The sequence below is a fragment of the Ursus americanus genome, chromosome 10 (assembly GCF_024610735.1).
Source record: "Ursus americanus isolate L20-20 chromosome 10, mUrsAme1.1.p, whole genome shotgun sequence".
NCBI lineage: Eukaryota > Metazoa > Chordata > Mammalia > Carnivora > Ursidae > Ursus > Ursus americanus.
The window spans coordinates 13200711-13222509 of NC_142136.1; the positions used below are offsets into that span (position 1 = coordinate 13200711).

Consider the following 21799-nt stretch of genomic DNA (forward strand, 5'->3'; position numbering starts at 1 on the left):
AGGGAAATCATCTCATTTCATGGGCCTGTTAGGGTAGTCCAGAAACCAAACCAGTTAATCTGCAACCTGGTAAATGCAATGAAGTGACAGTTAAATAAACTGTCACCAGAGACTCAACCCGCTTTGTTACTGACAACTATGAACCAACTTTACAAAGGAAAAAAAAAGATATTTACAATTCTTACAATTAATTTTATTAATTTGTCTGATCAGTCTTGACTAAGAGAGGTTTAAGAGGTAACAAGTTAAAACTCAACCCTCCCAGCCCCTCACTACAAACAGCAGGATAGCTTCTAGAGTCCACCAACAGAAGAATACTCTGTCGAAATGCTAATTTATCATTTAATGAAGGCCTATCAATTTCCTTTGAAAACTGTACTGGTATGGTACATTTGGGAAATGTATTTGGGAATTGATCTGAGAATACAATTTGGGAAATATCCCCAATGGGTATTTGGGAAATTATTTTACTTGTATTGGGAAAACTAAATATAACTTATGTAATATTCCGTACTTAAACATAGTCAGTTCCTGCCCTTCTAGTTAGCATTATAGTTGATAAGGGCTTCCTATATGTCTGTGGTGCACTGGGCACTTTTTCTAGATAGAGCAGTATATGTGATGTAGGGGAGGAATTGAAATCAAGATAAATGGAAAAAAAAGAGCACACACTGAAATCCTTAGGATTGTGGATCATAATTCTCTAGGGTGATAATATGAAATAAAATTCGTAATAATATGTGATAGTCTTCTAAGGTGGCATCCCATGATCCTTGCCTCCTGATAGTTACACCTGTCTTAGTTCTCCAAAGAAACAGACCAATAGGATGTATGTATGTGTATGTGTGTGTATGTACGTATGTGTGTATCTATCACCTCTTCATATAGACAGAAATCTATTACACGGAATTGGCCGATGAGATTATGGAGGCTGGCAAGTCCCAAGACCTGCAGTTGAGCCAGCAAGCTGGAGACCCAGCAGAGCCAATACGCAGTGCCAGTCTGAATGTGAAGGCCTGAGAACCAAGAGGGCCAATGGTATGATCCCAGTCTGAAGGCTGGCGGACTCAAGGCCTAGGAATAGCCAACGTTTCAGTCTGAGTCTGAACGCAGGAACAAGCCAACATTCTAGCTCAAAGGCTGTTAAGAATTCACTTTTATTTGGAGGAAGGTCAGCTTTTTTGTACTATTCAGGTCTTCAGAGGCTTGGAAGAAGCCCACCCCCGTTAGGGAGGACAATCTTGCTTTACTCAGTCTACCAATTTAAATGTTGATCTCATCCAAAGATGCCCTCACAGAAACACCCAGAATGTTTGACCAAATGTCTGGCATCCCATGGCCCAGTTCCTGTGACACATAAAACTGGTCACCCTGAAGTTCTTGTGTGATGTCTTTCTCTTGAGTGTGGGCTGAGCATAGCAACTTGCTTGTAACCAAGTGAATGGGGCAAAAGCGGTGAGGTGAACCTTCTGAGGTAAACACATTGGACTGTGATTCTGTTTTGCTCATACTCCTCTCTTGCCTTCACCTCCCAGCTAGGATGAAGCCAGCGGCCATGTTGTGAGCTGCCTAACGGCGAGGCCAATGAGGAAGTAAGGGCCTCACTGTAACAGCCCTAGAGAAACTGAATCCTGCCAACCACTGAAGGATCTTAGCGGTTGATCTACCTTGAGTGAAGCCTCTGGATGTCTGAATGCCCAGCCCACAGCTTGACTGCAGGCTTGTGAGTGCCCGGAGCCACACCTAGACTCCCACCCACGGAAACTGTGAGATAATAAATGTTTGTTGTTTTAAGCCACTAAGTTTTGGGGTCATTTGTTAACAGCAATAGTTAACTGATACAGAGTGTAAATGGACTGAAAGGTAGTGAATAATGAAGCAAATGAAATAAATTGAGGGAAAACATATGCAAACTCTACTTACAAGAAAGGCGTTATTGGGCTCTGATGACGAAAAACTGTCCCCCCGACCTGTGTTGGTTTTCACTTCCATCTCTGTTCCACTCCCAAAGGGACGATGGCTGCTGGAGGACAGTCAGACCAAGCCCCGTTTAGCCAGGTAGCACGCTGCCCGGAAGGCACCTCCAGGATAAAGGCCACGGCCTCCTGTGAACTGAGAGGAGTCTGGAGGCAGCTCCCCCTGGGGTGTCCTCCTGTGAGCTGCCTCCCCTTCCCCCTGGGGAGGATGGCCCAGGGGAGCACCGTGCTAGGTGCTGGACCAACTCGCTTTTCCTCTTTCAGCTCTCGCTAGCAGAGGTGTTCTTGCCACCGGATTGCAGAGGCAAGATTCAGGATTTGGATTCAGGCTTCCAGATAGATGTAGACAGAGGCCTTTGGTCTGCTTCTCCTTCTAGGCTCCTGTAGCAGACCTGAGTCTGTTGGCGCCCAGGCAGAGTACCAGAGTTCTGCTCTGCAGCTTTAAAAGGAAAGCTCCAGCAAGTAATTGTCGTTCCCTCACCCCGGTGCTTTAGGGTGGGTGTGTGTGCACGCACCTGTGTGTGCGTTTGTGCGTGGGTCATTGTGTGAGGGCGGTTTCACACGAGCTTATACCTCACTCAGGGGTGATGTGGTGAGGATCGAGGAGAGGATTCAAGGATTCCTGGATATTTTGGACAGTGTTCTCTCAATGACACCTCTAACTCATCATTTCCTGATATGGGCCAAGGTCAAGGACACTGATGAGTCAGCATTTTTCAATGTAGTATCTGAAATACGGCTCCCTCTGCCCCTCTCAGTTTTGCTGGTGTCCCCAAACTAGCACAGTGCCAACACCCACCATCCAGGAGCCAGCCCCTTGCAGATCCTACTGTTAGCCTGAGAACAGCAGAGCCCTGGAGCCCCGCCTACTGTCGGCCGCCCCACCCACCACACAGACTCCTCAGATTTCCCAGGATGGAATAATTCAGACTGGCCACACTGGCCTTGGGCAGAAAGGAGCCAGCCAGCGATGGCCTCTGCGGGCTGTGCCCAGGACTTTGGCATGGCCCGGGTTACTGGAGTTCTGCTCTGTAGAAGTAGGAAAATAAATTCTTTCTTGCCAGGGAGCTAATTTGTATCTGCCTTGATGGAAAGGGAAAGGCCAGAAGACTGGTACTTTAGGCCGAATATTTGTGTCCCTGCAAAATTCATATGTTGAAACCTAATCCCCAAGGAGATGGTATTAGGAGGTGAGACTTTCAGGAGGGGATGAGGGCATGAGGGTGGAGCCCTCAGGAATGGGATAAGTGCCCTTAGGAAAGAGACCTCAGAGAGCGGCCTTCTCCCTTCTGCCATGTGAGGCCACAGGGAGAAGTCAGCAGTAAGTGGGCCCTCGCCAGACATCAAACCTGCCAGTCTTGACCTTGGACTCCCAGCTGCCAGAGCTGGGAGGAATAAACCGTTGTGCTGGCTACCCAGCTTACGGCGTTGTTATAGCAGCCTGAGTGGGGTAAGACAGCTAAGATGCCTCGGGTGTCAGGGATTATAGGTCTATGCCTGTCTGCGTATTGCTGTACCACGGATAGCTGTGTGAACCTGAAATGGGTGGACACCATTCAAGAGAAAGAGTTAACAGTGGGGGAAAAAATGATCTCAAGTTAGAACTTGGGTCTGCACCTCAACTCTGATTTTATTAGTGTAACCTTGGCGGATTCATTTTTAGTACTTAGAGCCAGTTTCTCAAAGTAACACGGAGTCATTTATCCCTCTACCTATGTGTGTGTGTGTGTCTGCACACGTACGAATGCATAGAAAGACGTTTACAGGGGCGCCTGGGTGGCACAGCAGTTAAGCGTTTGCCTTCGGCTCAGGGCGTGATCCCAGCGTGATGGGATCGAGCCCCACATCAGGCTCCTCCGCTATGAGCCTGCTTCTTCCTCTCCCACTCCCCCTGCTTGTGTTCCCTCTCTCGTTGGCTGTCTCTATCTTTGTCGAATAAATAAATAAAAAAAAAAAAAAAAGAAAGAAAGAGACGTTTACACCCAATGTCAATGTGGTTGGTTTGGAGATCTGGAAATTGGGTGGCTTTTCCCTTTCTTCTTTGTATTTTTTACTAATGTCTGATTTTTTAAAGATAAAAATGTAAACCATACCCTAAAGACTGTCCGTGTAAACTTGTAATCATGTGATAAAACAATGGCATCTTTCATACTTGGGAGTCTTTGAAATGGAAAGATTGTAAAAACATTCCCATAAACCAAACCAAGTAATCATTTCTTCAGTTTCTTTTTTCCTGATCTGTGTGTACTAAATAGATCTTTGTATTTAATCTTTCAAGCACATAGTCTTCTACTTTGTCTTTACTAATAAGTCTTGGAGGAATCTATAGAAAGTAACAGGAAGACTACTGTTCTAAGAAAATATCAAAAGAAATAACACATCACCTTACCTGGAAGCAAATCTTTCAAAAACCTAATACCTCAAAGGAAAAAAAAAACAAAAAACAAAACCAGGAAAAAAGTTAATATTAGAATATGTGGAACCAGTTTACCTATTTAACAAATGAAGTGTCCCTATGTTTTATTTATTTTTTTGAGAGATAGAGAGATCACGTGTGGCACACAGGGGGTGGGCGGGGGCGTGAAGGGAAGGGCAGAGAGAGGGAGGGAGACAGAATCTTAAGCAGGTTCCACACTCACCACGGAGTCTGATGTGGGGCTCGATCTCATGACCCTGAGATCATGACCTGAGCTGAAATCAGGAGCAGGATGCTTAACCCAATGAGCCACCCAGGCACCCCGTTATTAATATTTACGTGTAACACAGATTTTGAAAATTAGGAAATAAGTTAGCAGCTCTTTTAGGGAGTTTGTGACCATTTTCTCTGCTTCACAGGTCCTGGCGGTGGAGGGTCAGGTGGGTTCCAAACTGGGTGGTCCTTGATTCCTCCAGCTATACCTGTATTTCCATTCTTGGACCTCTAACGATCAATAAAGTGCCACTTGCTCCCAAGTACTTGCTCAAAATACTGCTTTTCAGCCCTAAAGAAATTCTCCCAATGGAAATTAGAATTCAATAGGTTCAAATACTTCACAAATGCTCCAAAAGAAATTATGAAGCTAACCAGCCGGTATCTTATTATACGAAAGTATAGGCACATTTTCCTTTAAATATTTGAGATTCTATCTACAGTGCCTCTGTTATATTCATTCAGATTATTCTTATATTCTAAAACAATGAAGCCTCTAAACTGGGGGAATGTTGCCAGAGGATTTCAACAGAGTTTGAAGGCAACATAACCAAAAGGCATAGTTTAAATTGGCTTAGGGAATGAATGGGCTCCTTATCAGAGCAGCTGAAGGCTGTCCGTAATTAACAGCATCTGTCAACACTCACAGGGCCCCATATAGAACAGGCAGGCCCCACAGCCCTGCAGAGAAGCAACCTCCAGCTTCTGGCACCTTAAAATCCACCAGACCTAAACAAAAAGACAGCCCCAACCCATCACTAGAAGGACACGGATACATTTTAGTGATACTAGCAGGACCACAGGACAACTGCTAATTAATGTTAATTACCTAGAACCATTAGCACGGAGACTTCCAATTAGCCAACTATCATAAAAAACTGAAAATACTACTTATGGGGAGGTTATATTTGTAATTACTGATTTTTAAAGTCTCCCTTGTGTTATGATTTTTAAGGGGTATGAACATGATCGATTAACCTCCCTTTTTATGTGATGCGGTCTCAATTTAATTCAGCTTGAATATTTCTGTATCAAGAGTATTAAATTCACTCTATGGCAGTTTTTAGTTGTTTCCCTACATATCGAACACGTTTCCCTCACCAACATGTACAAAACCAAACCGAACCAAACAAATCCAGAGAAAGTTTCATTAAATAAATTTATTTGTTAAAATAATTTAACTCCAAATACAACTGTTGAATTTGCATTGAGTTATAACTACAATTCATGTTTTAACTGAAATGTCAAGGTTTAACAACTGACATTGTTACAAAACAATGAATTGTTGTTCAATTTTAAACGGTCAGTTGTATTAGAGCTCAACAATTAAGTGTGAACTAGATCTCTGGGAAACCCCAAATCAATAATGATAAGTCTGTTTCCAAAACCCACTGCAGTCATTCTTGAAACCCTGATCAAGATTTAATAGATGCACAATGACACGTTAATTAAAAAAAAAAAAAAGACCCCCATAGTCTTTAACATTTGATTGGCAAAGGAGACAAGTAGAGCTTACCAGTGCGAACACAAGACTAGTGAGAAGAACAACTAAAACACAAAACAAACCAACAAAAAAACCAACAGCAACAAACAAACTCCGCGCTTTTCACATCCAGACACGCGCAGACATTCCCACGGGAAAACTCCTGGAAACAAGCAGCAGACATCCTTAGGCAACATTTCCTTATAAAGAAAAGCAGATATCAGTAGTTTTACCACAGAAAAGTGATGGCAACTCTAAGCGCTTGGTCCAAAGTTCAGTCCTAATTCTACAAACCAAAGGAGAAAATCATCGAAGCACCTTTCAATAGTTGAAGGAAGATTTTAGGTAACGCTTTTGATCAGATGTGGCTTGTTTGGTGTAAGTTGAACAAAACGAAAGGCATCGGTTACCATCACTATCACAGCTTAAAACTCCCCCCCCCAAAAAAAAGCTGCAATGAAAAAGAAAAAAAAAACCTTCTAAAAACACTGCCTTTGTTGAAGGTAAAATGAAATAAAGTGAAAACAAAAGAAAAGCTTATCACAAACGGCTAAAGAAAAGCTTATCACAAACTGCTAAAGAAAAAGTGGGTCTTTGGATCAAACCATAACATTTTTTTAAGGCATGTTAGAAAAACTTTCACTTATCTAGTTGCTAGTCTGATCAGGGCATAAAACCAACAAGGACGCGAGGTCGCCGACTTTTCTCTGCAGCCACTGTGACGTCCTGTCATTGAATCCTCCTGTTCCTCAGCTTGTTAGTAACATCTCCACGAACACACTCGTCCCAACCGAGCTACAGTCCTACCAGATGAAACACCGACAGGAAGAGCACGAGGGGGTTCCCATGTTTCTGGGGATGTCGGATGCTTTGCCACTAAACACCGATCGGGCAGCCGGCTCGGCTCTTAGGAACAGCTGTACAGTAAAAGCCTTCTCGTCTGACGCAAACACTTCCGAACAAAAATCCGAACGGTGAGGTAATCTTTTCCACCTTACGTTTTTGCCATACCTTTTGTATCATTTAACTTCTTTTTCTTTCTGCGTAGCAATCCATAATGTAAAACTGTAGTCTTTACAGAGGTTTTTAATATGTAATCTTAGTTGTCATAAATTGCTGTTAAACAGGGAATTCTAAAAAAAAATCATTCTGAGAAGTTAGAGGCTTCAAATCTCAGCCGATTCACTACCAAATATTTCTATTTCTGCAGATAAATCATACTTCTTGAATCTCTGAAGTCTCTAGATGTTTTGAGTTGAATCAACTGTTACATACCGAAATTGGTTTCAAGAAAACTGGTTAGAACTTTCTGTCCTGTAAACAAGGTGCTTCACAATTGGGGGTTGTTAAGAAAAAACTATATTGAAGAATGCAAATATTCACAATTCAAAGAGTTTTGACAATCACGGCCTGGTTGTACCCACATACTCTGTTTTCTCATCTGTGAAAAAGTACTATCCACCGTTTTGCTATCCTCTAAGCTCAGTGCCAGTTTACTAAACGCTTGGGGGCCAGCAATGATTTCCATAATGTGTAAAAAACCACGCAAATAATTTAAAAGGAAAAAAATGCTTTTGATACACTATATTCTGCAGTACGGATTCTCAGTGTAGGCAATTATCTCTGACTTGTGCCAAATTCTTAGGAACAATAAACACACATGCACACACAGACACACACTCTTCTCTCAGGTACACACGTAAGACCAGAGGTTACTTGCACAAGTGTGTGAAGCCAACAAGTGTGAGGCAAGGACGCAGATCGCAGGCTCAGGGATAGTGCAGCTCTGAGGGCCAGATTTATCTCCAGAGGATCAGCTCAAGATACTCTCTTCAGCATTTATAACTCTGAAGTTTGTTGAAAACCCTTCTACGCTTGATTGTAAAAACTTATCAATAGGTTTTTCCTGTGCCATTAGTCATGCAAATGATAAATACTTCACGGCTATGAAAACCAAAAATGGCAGAGCTTGAGCACCTTTTCAAAACAAAATATTCACTCTAGCTTTATTTGCCACTTCAGTAATCAGGGCAAAATTGTTATAAGAAAATCTTTTTATAATTCCCCAGGAAAATTAAAGATAAAGGGTTGTGGGTTTTTTTTTTTTTTGTCCCTTGCCTTCCACTCTATAATTTATGTTCTACTTTTAAGCCCAAATTATTTCACATGGTTATTCAATTTTTAGATGCCTGCGATAAAGCTCTGCTACAGCAAACTTGATTTCGAAAGCAGGTTAGCCAAGAATCACACCACCACCATAGCCCTTAAAGGCAAGAAGGAATTTGCTGCTTTCACGCACGTAAAAATGCAAGATATTTGTACTGTCCTGTGAGGTTTCTGCAAATGGGAACGTGTGGATGCAACATGGCTTCATTTTCCTTACACGATGGTACTCGGTCATCTACCAGAACGCATCTTGTGAGAAGGCTCGGCAATCTTCCCATTACAGTTGCTTCCTTCTTGTTCAGTAAAGTAATTAAGACCATCCCTGCTTTGTTAACAGAGGGTGGCTCTGGGGTTTTAAAGCGGCTCGAACCCTGGTGGGAGCCTCCGTCTTCTGTGGCAAAGCAGGAGATGCGACACATTCGAAAGCCAGATTGCATTTTCTTACACAACCTGTTCTGACTTCTGCTCTCTCAGGGGTTGATGCACGAAGTTAGTTCTGCGTCACGAATTAGGATAACATCTACAATTAAGCATCAATTTTGAGAAACAGGAACATGTCAGCTGAGGAAAGATTCGCTCCCTGGAATGCTGTTGGCAGTCAGCTGTTAGTATCTTACTGGACGGGATACGTCGGTTAGAAGCACTATCTCAAGTCCTGAAAGTCAGTCCTCTCGTAGGAAAATATTTCTCCTTTACTTATTTTTTCTTTTCTAAAGAAGACAAAATATTTTAACTGTAAGTGATCATAGGGATTCTTCTGGTTTCTCTCGCAGGGTTACTTTTAATTTATACAATAGTTGCTTCTGTCAACCCAGTGACAATGCCATCGTAGCTTTTGGAGGAGGTCACCCTGTAGATCGACGGGCTGTGCCTTAAAGTTGCAGGTGCACACAGGAGCCTGCGGACCATGGTGAAAACTGAAGTTACTGAACCCAAATGTTACTCAGAGAGATCAACGGACAATCACTGCTCAAGGCTGAATAAGGGCTGCTATCTCACTGTAGATTCACGCCACACACCCTGCAAGCTCCGCAGTCGGGCAGACGAGGCGTGTGTCGCCTGTGGTCGTGGGCAGGTCCCGTGCAGGACAGCCGTACTCGAAGGCTATTGTATGTTACATGCAGAACAGCACGGGTCGTCTTTGTCAGGCTGTGCCGCATAGTTCATCTGCCTCACGATTTCTGCAAAGAGTTCGTCCACCATTGTTTTGCTCTTGGCGGAAGTCTCCATAAAGGGGCAGCCCCACTCTTCCGCGAGGGCTCTGCCTTCATTGGACGACACTTCCCTCTCACTTTCCAGGTCCACTTTGTTCCCAACCAAGATGACTGGCACTTTCTCATACCTACAAGAGAGTAAACGACACGCGTGAATTGTAGAAGTTAGCACAAAGGTCAACGGCTAAAATGCATGTTCTCTTTTTCCCTTCTATTCTACGAATATTCGTTCTTGAGTTGCGTGAAAAATTACTTGCTCCACTTGGCTTGACATCTGCCTGAGGGCATTTAGAAGCTGCTCTCATAGTGGATCATAAATGGGTTTTTGGAAATGAGGTTAATTCATCAATTATACATCTTTCAAAATCAATTTACCTTTCCAGATATATTTGGAAAATTATTCTCAGAATCTCAGAATAAATCCTGTTAGGTGGATTAATTTAAACTTTTCTTCATTCTAAGAGAGGCTTACTCAAAATTTCAGTTGATGAGGTAATAGCTCTACTGAGTGAACAAACAATTTGTAATTGTCAGCATTTTACTCTGTTCCATAAATACACACGCTGGTCACGTGTGAATAGTTCCTGAATACGAAAAAAGATAGGAGAAATCATTAGGAGGAAAAACTATCAAATAGAACTACACTCTATCCCTTTATAAAACTGTTCTAGATTGGCCAGTTGAAAGACAATCATGGTTCTTTTCAGCTTGACAAGGATTAAACTTCTCAATCATTAGCTTTATTTGATGCCGTCTCTTCTTTTCCTTCCTAAACAGAACAGGTGTGTCATAGATAGGCGGTCTCCCTGTCAGACATTGAAACCTAAGCCCCACTGGGATTGTATTTAAGAGGTCGGGCCTTTGGGAGGTGATTAGGTCATGAATGGGACCGGATGCCCTTTAATATCTAAAAGAGATAGGAGAGTATTGCCTTGCTCCTACCACTGTGTGAGGACACAGCATAAAGATGAATCTATGGGGCTCCTGGGTGGCTCAGTGGGTTAAGCGCTGGCCATCAGCTCAGGTCATGGTCCTGGCGTCCTGGGATTGAGCCCCGTGTCAGGCTCCCTGCTCATGGGGGAGCCTGCTTCTCCCTCTCCCTCTACCCCTCCCCTCTGTTCGCGCTCTCTCACTCTTTCCCAAATAAATAAACAAAAAAATCTTAGGGGAAAAAAAAAAAAAAAGATGAGTCTATGAACTAGGGAAGCGGCCCTCATCAGACGTGGAATCTGCCAGAGGCTTGATCTCGGACTTCCAGCCTCCAGAACTGTGAGAAATGAATTCCTATTGTTTAAGCCACACGGTCTACAGTATTTTTGTTATAGAGCCAGACAGGCTAACATAAGGTGACTGTGAGTTATGACATTAGGAAAAGGCTCGACTAATAAAGATAACAAACGATCTGAGAGGAAGAAAAAAGGTTCTACTGTTAGCATTTTGGTACCTAAAGACGGTTCTCTTTACGATGCTTACTTCCCGTGTAAAAATACATGGTGCTACTCGGCATGTTTATTCAGTATTTTGTTTATGTTTGTGCTAAGAAATGTTGCTAATATATTTTCATAAGGAAATCATTTTTACTCTAAACACCATTTTAAAAGCTTCTTGGGATCTCACAGTATAAATCAATGCGTGTGAGTGTGTGTTCGTACTTTCTCCTACGCAGAGTGCATCTCCAATGTATCAAGGAAGCAAACCGCAAAACTGCACATGAGCGGGAACAAGTGTGACTGGACACAGCTAATCTGCTCGAAAACTGTCACGTGGTCGCGGCTTCACTGGGGCGGGACTCGCACAGAGCTGTTATCCTTCAGGAAACTGAGCGAGCGCGGTGGTTACGATTAGATTAGTGAGAATGCTTCCACAGTTCCAGCATTCTGTTAAAAAGTCATTCCTAACTTGTAAAGCAAACTATATTCCCGACAGAGGCTCACTTCTGTCTTTGGCACTAGACGAAACGGGGAACGCTTTCCACGAGAGAGCACGCTCCAGGCAGCGGGCCACGTAGCGATCTGAAACGTAAAAACAACTTAAAAATGTGTGGGGGTAACAGTATCAACCGTAAGTCTAGAACTTGGGTGTCGGTCTGCAGGAAATGGATTTGCACAACTGACTTTGCACGGATTTACTGCACATCAACTGTGCCTTACGCTTTCTGGCCTCATCAGACTGGGAGCTCTGAACACAGGACCCAAGAGCCTGCCACGTCTTCTAGGACTCTCACCTAGGAACAACCACGTGTAGCCCGTGGCCTCGGGAAGGACAAATGGCAGCAAGATGAAGCCGCATTACGGACACCGCGTGTCCGCGGCTCCGCTACAAAAGCCCTCCTGACCTGCTGCGCGGAGAAGCTCGGCAGGAGCTGCTGGTCGTATCAGGACCATCTCACGCCCTTACCTGACTTGCAAAGATGTAACTGCGTTTCATTTTTCTTACGAGAGTATATACACCACAGTGTGTCTGAAAACATTTTGTTCGGCAGTGAAGTAACATAAATATTAATACAATTCAGTCAATGTGTTGGTTGAATTTAATTAGGTTAAAAACTAATTTCAATCTCTGTTTACAAGACTTAACTAAAACGATAGTGATAAAACATCACTTTCTATTAGGAGTTAAGCGATACATATTTTAGAGAATATTTTTTAGTTTAAATACAGTAATATATCGTGTTTTATATTTAAGGACATATTTCTTACGCTCCTAATTAAAAAACACAAAATGTGGGTTTTCAAATCATTAACAGTTGTATGATACATTGTTTGAACCAAGAATCTGAATAAATGTTACCAACAGATTCTCAAAAGGGCAACCGGAATACTGCGAACATAGGTCCGTATGTAACAGCATTAATGACTGTCACATGAAGATGACAATTTAGTTAGTGTCAGGGAACCTGCCCATTACATCGCTATTCGAATTGTCAGCGATCTTTTCTAAGACCCACTCGCTAAAAATGCTAGAGAAATCCAGACTGATACCCTCAGAAGACTTTCAAAGACTGAATAAGGTCTTCCGGAAAAAAAGGTATTATGTACATTTCAGAATAGCAGACGGTGAGAAATATTTTTTTCTCTTTCTGTTAACATTAAAATATGACACAGTAGAGAAGATTCTAAACTAGGATTTGGAGGCTCAGCTTGCAGCCCTGCCACGGAGACTGCGAGACTGAGCAAACCGTTTACTCTATCCACCTGTAGTTCACTTCCTTGTCAGTAAAAAAGGAGGAAGAGATCTGTTCCCACTTAACGCACAGGTTGCTGTGAAGCTCACGAGACAACTAGAAACACCCGCGTCCTCGGGCAAAGCAGGGCGGCGCTCCTCCCGCCTCCTGCCCGCTGCTCTGAGACCCCTGCTTCTCCCAGGGTCAGAAGCAAGAGGAGCTGATGGACGTGAGCAGCTCCGGAGGACGGACGCGCAGAACACACCGACCCAGAGTCGCGGAATGAAGCAGCCACCTGCCGCCAGCCTTCCCCATCTCTAGTCCCCCGTGCCCAGCAGGAGGGTAACGAGGGACGAGCAAAGCAGAAAAGTCTTCTGCAAATGCGGGAACCTGTGTGGAAGGGAACGCGGGCCTTCGGGTTGGGATGACAGAGTGGGTCCCAGGAGTGGGGGGTCAGATTTGGAGAAACCTGGATCCGCTCTAAGGAAGGCGGGTGAGAACGCAAAGGGAAAGAAGGAAAGCCTTGTGTGGACAGCACAGAGGAAGGCGTGGGGAAACCGTCCTCCTGCAGTAGCGAACGGTGTGCTGGAGGACCACCGAACAACGCCGGACCCGGACTCCTGTCCCAGAACTGCTTCCAGCTGGTTCTGTGAATTTAGAGAATTACCTTAATCTCTTGGTTCTCCCGTTTCTTGAGCTATAACATGAGCTGGACTATCATTTCTGAGGTGCTCCTCAGCTAAAAATCCGAACACACGGGGCCACCGCCATAAGCAGTACTTAGCATTTACCGAGTGATTGCTGAGAGCTTAGCGCTGTTCTCAGCACAACCCCAACAGGCTGATCTCTACAAGGGATGTGAAAGTTTACAGCAGGACTAAGGCCAAAATGTAGGGGAAACCTCAGATCTCATGCGGACAAGACACCAAGCAGCAAAGGCTTCCAACTCGACCAGTGGAGCGGCTCCTGCCCGCGCGCTGGGACTCGGGAGCTCGGCTGTGGGCCGGCTGTCGCTGTGGGAATACGGAAGGCTGAATACTGAATACTGAAAGCCGCCCGCAGCAGCATAAATGGCGATGAACAATCAAGGCATCATGTATTTATGCATCCACTTAACACATAATTATTTGGTAAGAGCCTACTATGTGCCAGATGCTATTCTAGACACTTCAGCGACATCAGTGAACGAAGCGAAGATCTTTGCCCTCACAGTGAGGTCAGTCTAGCAGGGGAGACAGACATCTGACAGTAAACACTAGTAAATAATTACTGAAAGCGGTTAAGTGCACTGGAGAAAGAAAATGTAGGTCTGGGCCAGGACTGGGGCACAGGTGCAATTTTAAATTAGATGGTCAGGGTAGGCCTCGGGAAGGTGGTGTGTGAGCAAAGATATGATGGGTGTAGGGAGTTTGCAGAGTGGGTGCCTGGGAAAGAGCATTCCAGCAGGACCTGGAGCTGACAATGTGAAAGCTGGAAGGGGGGCGGGGAGTGCACAGCGGTTCAGGGACTAGCACACGGCCTGAGGGGTCCATCTGTATCACCTCCCACAGTTCCTGTGGCCTGAAACCCTGAAGTGAGGGAACGAGCTCCCTGGAGGCTGTAGAGAACTTGGGAATCTGGGAGGCAGAAGTGGCCTCAGAAGACAAATGTGACATTTATGACAAGGTCGACTCTATTATTTAGGAAGACTAGGCACTGGGATAATAGGTGACGGCAGTTCCTTTCATTCCATGTTCTAGATTTGTTGATAGTTTTACAAGTTGCCTTCAATGCCCCCCCCCCATCTAACTAATATCACTTGGGAGTGAAACTGAAGGTGCAAAATTCCAAAAAATATTCAGGTGATGTATTATTGTTAACCTGATCTTGTCCATGTCTTAAACATCAGCTGGGTTCTCTTCCACTTTAGCGTATCTTCCTTGACATTTCTTTAAGAGCATGACCAGGGTTATGGTTATGAGGCTCAAATAACTTTATTTTTGTTTAGAGGCTGCAGACAAACCCATGTTTTATCCACATGCATTTTCATATTGTTTATCGTATTCACGAGCATGATGACAGAACGTATGGGTAAAAAAAACTAGTTCTTTAGTAGTCTGCTTAATGCACTGAGAGCAACATCATGTAGGCTTCAGTAGCACCTAGCTGTAGAGTGTGGATCGGCTTCTCAGTCAAAATATTTGCTGCTTTCCAATGGTCTTTATGTTGTCTTCTCCTTTCTTGGTAACTGTCTTGATATGTGTGTATGTGTATGTATGTGTGTGTGTATGAATATTTTGTTTGTGGTTGTGTCTAAATTTGGCCGATCACCAAAATTACTTGAGAATTAAAAAATACTGATCCCCAGGCCCTACTCCAGAGCTCCTGATCTGAATCTGTGGGGTCAGGACCCACAGAGAGCCTATTAAAAATATGCATCTATATGTGTAAGCTCTGAAGACTAATTGTGAGGTTCAGCAGGGTTTAGAAATCGCTGGCCTAATTAACCTACTACTTCGTGACCCCAGATAATATCGTATTTCTATAGTTGATGGTTTTCCGCTGGGGCAAGTCCAGAATCAATTTGTCAGGCAGTGATGAGCTGTAGGCAGAAACCACTACTGTCAGCCCCTTTAACTGCCTTTGGAGGGTGCCGTATTGTCGCATATTAAAAGAAGGCCATGTTTCATGTGAATTTTATCATGTGCTTTCTTCTTAAGTCACTTTTTCACCAGCAGGTTGAAGTACAATTCTCTCTGAATGCAGGGATGAACATCAGAAGGATTTTTATAGGTCCCCTGATTCAACCTTCTACCCGTGTTAAAAATCTCATCTACCGAGAGAGTCTCAAGGCAAAATGTCAAACCACTTGATGCTCCAATCACTTCCATGACAACCTTACCAAATGGTTATATTTGAACATCATTAGTGATGCGGAACTCCTATCTCAAACAACTCGGTTCTGTCCTTTCTGTCAGTTCTGTGAAACATTAGTGTTAAAAAGTCAATGTTAAAAACTTTATCCCGATCTCATGAGCTGTCATTTGCAACATCTTGGCCCTTCTCAGAGGTTCTAGTTCTTTTACCCTTCTGAATAGAAAAATCTTTTCTTTCCTCCAAAATGAAAATAGGTTTTCTTTCTCCTCTCCCTGGACAGATGAAATAAGTACAGATGACCCCGACCAATGCGGGACGTGGGCTGCTGACCACATATAACCTCCGACTACTCCGCCACAACTACCAGCAGCCTACTGACAACATAACCAGTTGCTAAGCACACATTTTGTATGTTATACGTATTACATACTGTATTCTTACATGAGTGTGAGCTAGAGAAAAGAAAATGTTAAGAAAATCATAAAAAAGAAAATACATTTACAGTACTACCCTGGAGTTATTGGAAAAAATCTGCATATAAGTAGGCCCTCACAGTTCAAACCTGTGTTGTTTAAGGGTCAACTGTAATGCATAAATAAAAATCCCTAGCAATATTTAAATAGATAAAGAGGAAAATGAAAAATGTTTTTCATACCATCTCCATGAGAACAATCTACCTATTTTGGTACATAGCCTTCCAGACTATTTTCCTATATGAATCTATACAAACATAGATATAAAATCTTATAAAAGGTGATTATACCAATTATATTCCATAGCTTCAATGTTCACTTGGTATCATGGAAACTTCTATTTCAATAAGTGGGTATATATTTTGTTAAGGACTAAAGAATAGTACATTCTACAGGTTCTATCCTGCAGCTTTACCCTAATTTAATTATTCCTTCCCTATTAGTATATATGGAGAGCTCCCATTCCCCCATTTTTTTCAGTAACATAAACAGCAATGTGATGAACTACACCGAGAAGTGTGATTTCTGTCTTAACGGTACACACGTGTGCACATGTGTGTACGGCACCACCTTTGAACCAGAAAAATCATATTTCTTAGTTAATGCATCAGACTATTGTGTACACACACACACACACAGTCTTAATTGACATCCCCGAATTTATATTTCAACCAATGGTGCTTAAATTAAGAGCGCCTGTTTCCCCACCCTTGGGGTTGATATTTTCAATCTTTCATAAAGTATTACAGCAGTCCTGAAGGAAAAGGATTGTTTTTGGCTGGGAGGCGACAGCTCCTACCGCAGCTTGCTAGCACGACACATCAGCACTTCTTGTAAGGATGGAAAACATGAGCCAAGTAGGGCTGCTCTCTTCCTCTAGACTGACTTGTTTTGAAGTGACTAAATATTTCATCTTAAAAGGGCATTTCTGGTAATTTAGTTTGAATAATGAAAGGAAACCACAATCCTCCGCTCTGACTTTCTCTTGGTTTCAAAATGCATACTGAAGAGGAACAGAGAGAAACTTGTAAATGTAATATAAAAATTAAGCAAGGAGAGTAATGACACTAAAAAGATATTCAAAGCTATTAGGGATACTCCATACCCAGGTTAATAAAGATAATCTGCTTTCAAAGAAATTAAGGGCTGACACTGTATCAGAAGAATGGGTTCCTAATAGTTTGTGAGGGACCAACTGATCATGACAATGCAACTCAGGCATTGATTAAAAAGTCATTTGAGGGAGAAAATATTTTCACATCTGATAAAGACACATCTGATAAAGGATTATAACCCAAATATATACAAAGAAGTCTTGAAACTCAACAATAAGAAAACAAACAACTCAATAAAAAAAGGAGCCAAAGACCTTAACAGACATGTCATCAAAGTAGATATACAGATGGCAAATAAGCGTATAAAGAGATGTCCCACCATCATCTGTCATCAGCAAAATGCAAATGAAAACAACAATGAATAGCACTACACACCTACTCGAGCGGCCAAAATCCAGAACACTGACACCACCGAATACGCCGGTGAGGATGTGAAGCAACAGGAACTCTCATTCATTTCTGATGTTAATGTAAAATGTAAAAACCACTTCGGTGGTTTCCTAAAAACTACACATACTCTTCCCATACAATCCAGCAATCCTTAGCATTTGCCCAAAGAAGCTGAAAACTTACGTCCACACAGAAACCTGCATGTGGATGTTTCCAGCAACTTGATTCCTAATTGCCAAAACTTGGAAGCAACCAAGATGTCCTGCAGTAGGTGATGGATAAATAAGCTGTGGTCTAGCCCGACAACGGGATTTCATTCAGCATTAAAAAGAAATGAGCTATCAAGCCATGAAAAGACAGGGAGGAATTCTAAATGCACATTACCAAGTGAAAGAAACCAATCTGAAAAGGCTACGTACTGTGTGATTTCAACTATATGACATTCTGGGAAATGCAAAACTATGGAGACAGTTAAAAGATCAGTGGTTGCGAGGAACTGGGATCGGGGGAGGGACGGGATAAATAGGTGGAACACAGAGTATTTTTAGGGCACTGAAAATACTCTGTAAGATACCATAACGATGGACGCAAGTCATTAAACGTCTGTCTAAATCCACGGAATGCACACCACCGTGAGTAAACCCTAAGGTAACAGTGAACGCTATGGACTTTGGGTGATGACGATGTATCAGTGCAGGTTCATCAGCTGTAACAAATGTACCGCTCTGGTGGGGGTTGTTGACAATGAGGGAGGCTATGCACGTGTGGGGTCAGGGGTTATATGGGAAATCTCTGTTTTTCCTTCTCTTTTCTCTCTGCCCACTTTGCCAGGAAGATGACCACAACTGTGAGAACTGTGTAGCAGTACAAGAGGCTATTAACCAACTTTATCTAACATTCATGTAACACCTCACTCAACAAAAGCAGAATACACTCTTCCCAAAGTGTGGGAACAGTCACTAGGATAGACCATATTTGGGCTATAAAAACGGTAACAAATGTCAAAGACCATAATGGAATTAAATTAAAAATCAGTAACAGAAAGATATTAGAAAATATACAAATATTTGGAAACTGAACCATACACTTCTAAATAACCCATGTGTCAAAGAAGACATCACAAGGAAAACTAGAAAAGATTAAAGAGAAAGGAAATGAAAACATAACACACCAAACTTTGCGGGATACGGTTAAAGCAGGTCACAGAGAAAAATCATGGCCCCTCCTCAGGGGCTGACATTAGCTTTCCACTGTGAACCATAGCATATCTAAACCCTTGTTTAGTTCCTTAGCTATCCAAACTCCTGCCCTTCATATCTGATTCAACCTTACTTCCTACAACTTTCCAAAGAGGATCTTCTGCTCTAAATTCTGTTTCCTTGTTCAGGACGGTCATTTAACCGTAGTGGCCCCACTAATCAAATTGTTATTATTTTTATTATCATTTAATTTTTTCAAGTTTTCATTTAAATTCCGGTTAACACATAGTGTAATACTAATTTCGGGTGTAGAATTTAGCAGTTCATCACTTCCCGCCAATCAAATTCTAAATATTGCCACTCAAAGCTCAGGTCAAATTTCATCTCTTTTAATAAAAATCTTCCCTTACTTTTGTAAAAAATTAGCTCATGTGCCTGAACTCTTATTTACATTTTACATCATTAAGAATTTGGGGTGCATAGATTTTCAGTAATATAGCTCTTGAGTATCCACTAGGCATTGTGTGAGGGACTGGGGATATAAGACAAAAGAGGTCCCTGAAGTTTACACTCAAGTTGGAGGAAACACTACAAACAAACAGACAATATAGCTAAAGATTGTGATGGCTGTTACGAAGAAAACGAATCCTGGTTATCATGTAGGAACTTGGGCAGGCCAATATTAATTCCACGGCATTTCTGGGAAGATGAAATTGAAGCACAAGCTTGAAGATAGAGAGATGAATGAACCATGGGAAAAACCAGGCATTAAACATTTCAGACAAAAGAAAATGTAAAAGATAGGCAGTGGGAAAGAAGCAGGCCACTCAAATTTTACCTTATCGAAGGCCTTCCTACATACTCTCAGATTACTATTAAGAGAAAGAGAATGATATTTTAGTCTTCAACTCTTACCAAACACTTGGACATTTTATTTCTGAAAGTTTGTGAATGATAATTACGCAACACTGTAAATGTACATTTTTTAGCTCTTTCTAAATTATTACTTTAATTAAGTCTTTAAGAGTCTTAGAAAAATATATTAAATAGGACACAAACAAGAACCATAAAAGGAAAGGTTAATGAACTGGACTTCATTAAAATTAAGAATTTATGGTCATTAGGGGCGCCTGGGTGGCACAGCGGTTAAGCATCTGCCTTTGGCTCAGGGCGTGATCCCGGTGTTATGGGATCGAGCCCCACATCAGGCTCCTCCGCTGGGAGCCTGCTTCTTCCTCTCCCACTCCCCCTGCTTGTGTTCCCTCTCTCGCTGGCTGTCTCTATCTCTGTTGAATAAATAAATAAAATCTTTTAAAAAAAAAAAGAATTTATGGTCATTAAAAGAAACTATTAAGCAAGTGAAAAGGTAAGCCAAAAATCGGGACAAGGTATTTGCAATACATTTATCTAACGAAGGACTTCTATCCAGAATGTATAAAGAATTTCTACCAGAGAAAACAATACAATTTTTAAATGGACAAAATATTTGTAGGTGTTTCTTGTAAGAAGACATCCAAATTATCATGAAGCGTGTGAAAAGGCGTTCAACATCATCACACACTAGGGAAACAAAAACTAAAACCATGAGGTACCACCAGAATCTTACGGATTAGCTAAGATTGAAAAGACTGACAGGATCAGGGGACGAGGAGACTGGTCCAGCTGCTTTGGAAAATCATTTGGCAGTATTTACTACTGCTGAACGTATGCGTTTCCAACCCAGTAATTCCACTCCTAGGTCTACACCGAGAGAAAGTGTCCACGTATGCAGCCAAAGATATGTATGAGAATGCTCACGGTGGCATTCATCATAATAGCCCCCATCTAGAAACTCTGCAAATGCCCATGCCCAGGAGAGAGAACGAGGCCATGGTGCGTCCATCCCAGGGGACGACCACAGCTCGGGGAGGAATGAAGGACGACCAGCAGCGACATGATGAATCTCACACGGCGGGCGCTAAAGGACAGAAGCCAGCAGCTCGGGAGTAGACACAACTACTCTGTGTTGGTCCCTGAGCATGGAAGTGACAGGGACAGAACACGAGGGAAACTGCTGTGGCTGGAAAGGTCTGTCCTGCCTCTTCCTCTGGGATTTGTCCAGCTGGACGCTGAAGGTGGATGCACGTTACTGCATAGAAGTGATGCCGCAATCAAAAAAATAAATTGAAACTGCAAACAAAAATCAATAAATAAGATAATTATCTAAATGATTTCCTCGTTAAAATAGGAACAGGAAATAACCTTCAAGACAAACTGAGTCAGCACGCATCTTGGCTCCAGGGTTCAAAGCACATCAATTGCATGATTCAGTGCATCAGTTAAGTTTATTACTCAGCTGAATGCTGCAAAGCAATTTTAAATTTCTGTCCAAGTTCAATGCTGTTTAATTTATATTCAAAATTGGCTAAAGACTGAAAGTGTAAGGAATACTAATACTAAAGTACATGTCATTGGAAATAAAAATGAAAACAATTTTGAACATTTTCTTCACTCTCAAATTTATAAATTGGATCCATCTGACCACAGTTCTTTTCAGGCTTATCAAGAAAACCATAGCACTTCAAAGATCTCTATTAAAAAGAAAAAATACAGGAATGACTACACATTTAATTTGGCTTTTTATTTATCAGAAATGGAGATTTTCTACCCCAGTAATGTGTTACTTGTAAGGAAGTGTGTACGACTAGAAGCCTAAGATCTTGTCACTGAAAAACCAAATGCAAAAAATTATCTGAGTAAACCAGTTGATTCTTATTTTTTTTAAATGCACAATATTCATGAGAGCCAAAATAAGGTAGAAGAAAGTAGTGATGGGTCTATATTTCACACTTGAATGTGTAGCTAAATTTCAACATGTATTTTAATATATATTCAGTCCCCAATCCAAAATATATCATTTTAAAAATCTGTCAGCAAAGTACGGGTCTTTCTACATAATTTAAGTAGCGGGGAAAATTCAAGCTTGGATGCATATATGGAGGGCACACAGCTTTCATCTATCAAAGGAACAAATGTGTTCAGACATACAACGTGCGTTTCACCTTTGGTGAGAGCTGCAATCTGAAACCCGTGCAT

General features: G+C 42.2%; 1 protein-coding gene across 1 annotated transcript in view; it reads right to left on the bottom strand.

Annotated features, from left to right (window-relative positions):
- Window positions 1–5799: 5799 nt before the first annotated feature.
- The window catches only part of RAP2A (RAP2A, member of RAS oncogene family), a 33856-nt gene continuing 17856 nt past the window's right edge, over window positions 5800–21799 (bottom strand). The window contains exon 2 of the mRNA XM_045810995.2: window positions 5800–9656. Within this exon, the coding sequence (XP_045666951.1) occupies window positions 9419–9656 (238 nt within the window). The 3' untranslated portion in view covers window positions 5800–9418. The remainder of the gene's footprint in view (window positions 9657–21799) is intronic.